Source organism: Crassostrea angulata, chromosome 8 (assembly GCF_025612915.1).
Source record: "Crassostrea angulata isolate pt1a10 chromosome 8, ASM2561291v2, whole genome shotgun sequence".
NCBI lineage: Eukaryota > Metazoa > Mollusca > Bivalvia > Ostreida > Ostreidae > Magallana > Magallana angulata.
The window spans coordinates 18,293,174-18,300,897 of NC_069118.1; the positions used below are offsets into that span (position 1 = coordinate 18,293,174).

At 32.4% G+C, this 7,724-nt stretch overlaps 1 protein-coding gene across 1 annotated transcript; it reads left to right on the forward strand.

The window, feature by feature from the left end:
* Positions 1 to 1,806: 1,806 nt before the first annotated feature.
* On the forward strand, positions 1,807 to 7,367 carry LOC128160068 (uncharacterized). Its single transcript, XM_052823335.1, has 4 exons — positions 1,807 to 1,991; positions 2,233 to 2,389; positions 3,673 to 3,810; positions 6,726 to 7,367. Exons 1-4 carry the CDS (start codon positions 1,950 to 1,952, stop codon positions 6,845 to 6,847), a joined length of 459 nt encoding a protein of 152 aa, XP_052679295.1. The 5' UTR covers positions 1,807 to 1,949; the 3' UTR covers positions 6,848 to 7,367.
* Positions 7,368 to 7,724: the final 357 nt, after the last annotated feature.

Here is a 7,724-nt window from a genome sequence, read left to right on the forward strand (position 1 = left end):
CAATCAGAATCAGTCTTTCTCGAAGACGTCAAAATGGCTGGCCCTGTCAGAAGTCAGGGTGATTGCAGAATAAAAGTTCAGTATGGAGAGTATTTAAGGAACTTTATCGGAGTTTTTGTATGTAAGTAGCGTGCATTTGATGCAAGATTTTCAAAGATAAGTGCGAAGGTTTCTCGACTTGTTGCAATAATGCTGTTGTCAGAGGCAAAATCCCATCGTGAGCCCTAGACCGGTAAATGTCCGAGTAAAAATAAACTGGCGACTTCGAGAGAATAATGACTTATATCTCCGTTATTTTAAGACCCATCAACTTGATATTCGGCAGAGTGTATCTCAGACATTACTTTTCCGAAAAATACATGCATATTGCGAGTGTTTTAAAAATTAATTGATTTTTTAGGCTTTTGAAGCGAGCTGGTAGTTTTTTATTTGGGTCAGAGTTCGACCCCTTTCTTTATTTATGGTTACATTGAAATTAATGTTAAAATGGGCTTGGCCCCTGTGATTTAAGGCACTAAAACTAAGTCGCTTTTCATGATAGAAAGCATATATTCACAAACATAACTTTAAACAATTAAAAAACCTGCCAAAAATATATAAACATAGTCTTTTTGTCAGATTTAACTTTTAACAACTAACGCATTTTTAGAACACACAATGTACAATGTAACTACAGAGGATTATACACATCACTGAATCTACCTAACACTGTGTGCACATTCTCTGGGTTTTATCGTTGTTGTTTGGTTATTTTTTTTTATTCTTTTCTTATTTTTCACCCATTTGCTTTTCATGACGCTACTTAAAATATCTAAATTGGAAACTTCGAGGCATACATGTATTAATGCAAAAAGCGCTCGATTACGTAAAACTGATGTATACTTACCTTTGCATTTCCTCATTCAGTCACCCGTGAAAAAATAAAAATAAACTAAAAAATCCCCCAGTCAGTTTGATGCACAAACCGCTTTATAGCCTACGATCCTGAAATACTAAAATGAACTTAATAACGATTTGTGTCTAGGAAGAAAGCAAACGTAAGTATTTTTTTTAATGGATTCATATAAATTCTAACAAGAATTCAGTTATCTTGGTGGAAAAAAACCTTTCACCTACCAGGAAGTTAAAAAAAATCAATGGTGTTGCTTGTCGAGTTAGAATATTTAGATTTAATTGAAAAATGAAACATTATTAATAAAACTTGTTTATGAAAATGAACTTTGAAGCAGGGTAATTTTTTTAACGACATTCATATAAATCCCAAAATGTATGTGTACATGTATATATGTACATAGATTGTTAACTTGTATTTCTTTAATAAGAAATTTGATCGCTAAGAAATGAACTACAGGTATTTTTATATTGTTGCTTTAGAATGAGGACAGAAGTATGCATGTTGTTTATCCTATTGGGGATATATATGGTGGAGGCTGAGCTTCAAACCAGTAAGAAATGATCTATATACACTTAGAATCTTTGGTAATGGAAACAAATAAACTCCAATGTTGTTTATCTGGACTATTGAAAGGGTGTAGGTTAAAAAACACAGAAAAGCACGTTTATGCTTGCTTTTTTTTTTTTGAAAAATATGAATTCCCAAGAAAGTTCATGTGCATACCTTTATGCATCTGTTTTTGATAGTAATAATGTACTTCCAAAAAAAAGATTAAATTTATTTTCTGCATCTGAACAATGTTCCATAAAAATGTTTTGGTATGTAGTAATGTATATAAATGTACCTATCCTGCATTGCAGTAGAAATCTCATACACGACATGTCGTTTCTTCAACACGTATCGCCCGTACAGTAATGTAGAATACAATCTTGTTTGGCGTGGTAAAGATCTGGTTGAAACTGAGAGTTGCAACATTCGATTTAAACCTTTTGACGAAGACCACAAAATTTGTATTGAGTCTCAAACCGTTCTGCTCGAGGATTGTGGCATCAAGATGATGTCTTACGACGGAAAATATGCATATCATGTGAAAAAGGTAAACTTTTAATACCCCCCCCCCCCTCTCCACAACCCCCCCCCCCCCCTAAACAACCGCCCCCCCCCCAAAAAAAAAAAACCCATGGTATTTTGATATATATGTACATTGTGTGTTGTTAAATCCATTCTTAACTGAACTTAACTGAACTAAAACTGAACTTAGCTGAAGTTGAAAACAAATCAGTCAAGTGACTATAAGATTAATTGCTGTAAGTAATTTCGTTTTTTTCTTATTTCAGACCTATTCCTGCAATGACAACTATGCGAAGTTTTGTGGTATTGTGGACTCGTATGTTGGAATCAAACTAATTATACCCAGCAGCAACCATACCCGAGATACAACTAACACTATCAGACTGAAAGTCACCGTGGTGTACCATTTTAATATCCTAAACCGTAAGTAGCCGCTGCTGTGTAACCAACACATCATTTATTTGATACTACATGTTGGACAGAATAAGAAATTATATTAGAAGAATTGTCTTATCTGTCAAATCTTATATGTCAATTAAGCCTCTTTTGTTTCATATCTTTCAACACTCATGCACTTGTTATAAGATGGAAACAGCTTTTCTATGATTTGATGTTTCTGTGGTTCGTTTTTTAAGCTTTAACTCTGTCCTTAGATGGTTCAGGAACACTTTGCTTATATCTCCAAAATAGTGCATAGTTGTCGATGGCCATATAATATAAAGCGGTCAAAAGATTTTTACTTCGAAACATATTTATACATTATTATACAGGCTGAAGAGGTATCAGATTTTTCTTTCACAACAAGAAATTGCATTATATAGATGTTTTGAGAAATTTTAAATGCATAAAGAAGGACAGAGTTTCTTATCATTTTAAGTTCACTTTAAAAATTTGTTTTCATTTTTATTTATGTCAGTTTAGTTTCTTTTGTGAAAAAGATAGGGCATGAGGAAATCTTTATTCTTCATATCGATTTTAATAATTTTTCTTTGATGGCTCTATCCAGTAATCAAGAAAAATCAACAAAAAGGGACGGAAATAGAAACCTGATACAGAGTACATGTACACTATACGTATAATACGATGTCGAAGGCGTTTTTTGCAATAACTGATACATATGGTTTATTAAGAACGCGTTGATTTGTCAATACATGTCTTTGAAGTTTAACACTCCTGTAGCATACATACACGTTCAGGTAATACTTAAGTGAAGAAAGATGATTTTGTTGATAAAATTGCTAGGCATTAAATAGCAAATTTAATTGTACAGGCAAGTAGCACAAGGAGGGTGCAGAGGGCTTATTATAAGTTTCAGTCACGTTTATTTGCCTATTAACAACATACGAAATGGAACACACACAGTTATGTATGTGCATTTCTAGTAGATACTCGAATAAGAAATGGCAAGCAGGGATTTATAAAAAAAAATCCAATATCATTCTCAAGTTTTTGTAATTATGGGAAAAGATATAAAAAGCATGGATAACGGATTCCATGACTTCATTATGCATGAAGAAATACACAAGCAAAAGATTTTCAGAGTTCGTAGTCTGCAATAAGTTCACTTAATTTGATAAAAATCCGATGATATTTAGAATCCCGCATTAAGCTATTTCCATCTTAGACTCGTTTAATGTTACTTACAGTTCGTAATAAGATAATCTGGTGATGAAGGCAGTAAACTTGTACATTTGATATTTTGACAGATTTGAACCTGATATCAGGTGTTGCATCAGCGATATTTGTTTGGATGCCTTGGATCGCAGCTATTTACATTTTATGTCGTCGAGTAAAAATGAAAGTACTTCGGTCACCATATTCAAGACTGAGGTCAACAAACAATGGTAAGTATTGTATTTCTTTAAGTTGACATTAAACATGCATCATGAAACGTGACTTAGTCAGAAAAATATATTTGTGTCTATAAACAGAAGAAACGCAAAAAAAACACGACTTATCAAAGTCAATGGTACTTTAAGTTCAACAATAAAAATAAATAGGCTAAATGATCCTAAAAATATCACCAACACTTGCTTTATTTGTAATAAGTATGTACATAAAATTTGAATCCATACAAAAAGTAAAACCAACTCATATGAATGCAAAATGGAAATCAACATATGACAAGAAATCATATATTGACGCAAGCGTCAAATGGGCCGCAAAATAATTATTGTATGAATCATCATTGGTTGTTTACATAAATAACACACCACAAAGAGGAAAATAACGAGTTGGTTGCATTAAAGTTAGTTCAAATTTTGAGTTCTTTCATATTTTTGCGTAAATAATTGATATGGATATCATTTCATGATATTTTCTACCACAATTTACATGGAAATATAATAAACACACACAGAGCCATTTCATTTGACGCAGCACATAGAAATTCAAATATATCATTTATATAAAATTTAATGTCATTCAGGTCTTTAGTAGTTCAGTTCTTATAATATGTCACGTATACCGATCTTTGAAGAATGAAGAACACCGAAATAATTCCCGAATAGATTATAGTCTCGATAAAAACGCACCAAACACGATAATCTACTAAGTATGACCTACTTTACATTTACGAGTAAAAAAAAAATATGTGTTATTTTTCAAAAGGCATAAAAGATATTTCTACATGCAAATTTACTTTTGATTCATATAAATAAGTATAATATTAATTCTATTAAAAAAGAACTATCCCGCAGAAACGCAGTTACTAAAGAATAAAATGCTTTATTTGGTGATTCATTCGGGATATGAAGGTAATGACATTGCAGAAAAAATACATAACCCGCGTTAGCGGGTTATGTTAATTTTTTCCGCAATGATCACTACCATCAAAACCCAAATGATTCATCAAAGCAAGCATTTTATTGTTTATATTAACATCTTTCTTTAAGCTAATTGATAAATTGATTAAGAAAAGTAAGTAAAATTCACTTAATTATTGTTAATGTACGTAAGTAAGTTAGCTAAAAGAAACAGCTCAATCGTCTCCTGTGAGACTTTGAGTCTGACATCGCCATGATTATTTCGTGCAGCCCGGGATTTTTCCTAGGTCGCTATAGGTTTGGACCAATCGATAAACAGGGCGTGTCGATATCTGTCCTGTTATTTTGTTGTCTGTTTCAGCCGCTGTAGATTTCGACCAATCGATAAATGGGGCGTGTAGATTTCAGTCTGGCTGTTTCTATAGAGCTATTAATTAACTATAAGTTTCCGTAAGAAATAGAGGGAATCATACTTGGTAGATGTAAATATGATATTTTAATGTATATCAAATAACGGACCGCCTTCTGGCGGCCCGTAATAAGCAAACACACTGGCTAGGTGGCGTTTAAAACAAAACCTCAGCTTCGGATGATTCTAAAGTGAAGCCATCGGGTACACGTCCTGAGTATGAGAGAATTATCATTTACTGTGTTCGTAAAGGGAAAAGATAGCCATTGCCCAGAATAAATCAAAACAAAGGATAATTTCTTACGTCATATGATGGAGAAGTGCTTGGCTATTTTTCAAAAGTTTCATATTAAAGAGAGGCAACTCAATTTATTACCTTATCGCATAATGGCGGTTCAAGGGGAAGGAGTCTTCCACTCCATTTTCGAAAATAGGAACTTAGCTGGTAGCTTGTGCAAATCAATTTATACAATTATGTACGTAAGTCTAAAAGGTAGTTGTATGTAAGAATTCTTAGGCATATATACAGGACACCTCCAATTCTCAGCACCGAATCTTTTCCATTGGTTTGAAGGGAAAATTGGTGATAAATCAATTAACAAGACTCTTACTTATTAATACCAAAATTTGTTACATATAATAGTTTTTAAAGGCGTCGAGCTAATGCTCAGCGGCCTTCTAGCGATCGTCTGGATTGGCAATCGTCCAAATATTCATGCTCTGCACCGCCTTTTAAATGCGCAAAAGAAATAAGTTCCTTTAAGTATTAAACGTATTACAAGATTTTTATTCCATTTATTCTACTAAATTGTGTACAAAAAAACCCATCTTTGCCTCCCTGGTTATTGACAACTGATTGCATAAGTATAAATTTACTTAATCAAGAAATGGCGGATGAATACAATAAGGTGTAAACATTTACTAAATAGTAATTGAGTTTATCGCTTACATTTTAATTAGAGACCGTGCCCGATAGAAATAAAATTTGATATGTAAATTTATTTATATCGGGCACGGTCTCCAAAATAAATGTAAGCGATAAACGTATCTAGTGATTTTGTTGCAATAAGAAAACACGATAATGCAGTTGGTTGTGTTGCGCATTTTAGATAGCACGTGTTGTGGATTTGTTTGTAAACAATCATACCATAGGTAATCTTGTTTCAAACGGGAATTGATATAAATAAAAGTATGTTTTATCATTATAATTGGGGACACACCGTTAATTATTCAAATTATGAACCTGTGAAAATTGTTTAAAGACTGTTTAAAGCAGAAAGAAAATTTTTTTTTTTGAACTTTGAAATTTCTTCGATTTTTGTATCCATGATGAGTTATTGTATTATAAACGCATCACAACATATTTTATACGGGAATATACTGATTTTTGTTTTTAAGGCAGCACAAATCATAATTAATTTACTTTTTTATTCTAGTATTATTTGATATACGACTATTAGTAGAGAACTGGCCCTGGAGAAATTCAAATTATTGATATCATATATATTCTATATAAAAGAAAATGTCAGCTCGACGCCTTTGTGGCCGTTCCGGCCTTTGATTTTAATTTCACTAACCTTTGTAGATTTGACAACTTGCTCTGACTCTGAAGAATGCAGAAATCCTAGTGACGTGATATCCCGGCCTTCAGAAGATGATAACCCCCGGAGACATATAGCTAGAACGGATATTGTCGTACATACGTAACTGACTAATTGTGAAACTAAAACTAAGCAATAAACTGTATGTTGAAGCCTTGCACTGGAGTTAAAAAGACTAGGTGGTCAACAGATTAACCATCAGATCTACCAAGATATTTTACCTATAATTTCTTTCACTTCAGCTATAATCTATTATTGAGTAAAGTAAAAGTTCATTTATGTAACTTTGAATTTGAGTGGTGTCCTAAATCTTTACTCAAAACTCGTTTTTGAAGGGCAACGATAAAATCTAATTATTTTCAAACCTTAACATTTTGACTCAAATTGTATATCATTTGTTGTTATCTACTTCATGGTGAGACGAATCAATGGATGTTAAACTTAACTGATGTATTATTTCATCTGTTCAAAACTTTATCGGGGTATGTGGTAGATTTTTCATACTATGTATTATTGTTTCGGTTAAATTTAACTATTTATATATTCATGTACTGTTTGTCAATAATGCTTATCAATAGCTGATAATCATCTATGTACTTATATTAATATGATATTAATACACATGACGTTGTAAAATAAGTCTTCGCATTTATTATTAGAACTTAGTAAGTTGTTAGAACTAGCATTTGAATCATTGCTACATATCTCTCTCTCTCTCTCACTCTCTCTCTCTCTCACATAAATAACTATAAATTGAAATTATAGCATTACTGACTAAATAGTTTTCTTCCAACAAACTACCGAAAATAATCAATTTGATGCATGTTTTTCTATTTGTCACTAAAATTGATAATGATTGAACAAAACTCTCAAAATGCAGACTTATGTTGTGGTACATGTAAGGAGATATAAAGCTAAGTCTACTACTCTATCTCAGATGTAAACGCGCGCTGAATGACAAGTACTAAATTCTTCAGGACGAA

What these genes read in the sequence shown, in the direction of transcription:
- LOC128160068 (XM_052823335.1), top strand. Translation starts at nt 1,950, where the DNA reads ATGATGTCTTACGACGGAAAATATGCATATCATGTGAAAAAG. An exon ending in ATGCATATCATGTGAAAAAG is followed by an intron (nt 1,992 to 2,232) that starts GTAAACTTTTAA and finishes TTCTTATTTCAG; the next exon opens with ACCTATTCCTGCAATGACAA. An exon ending in ACTGAGGTCAACAAACAATG is followed by an intron (nt 3,811 to 6,725) that starts GTAAGTATTGTA and finishes TAACCTTTGTAG; the next exon opens with ATTTGACAACTTGCTCTGAC.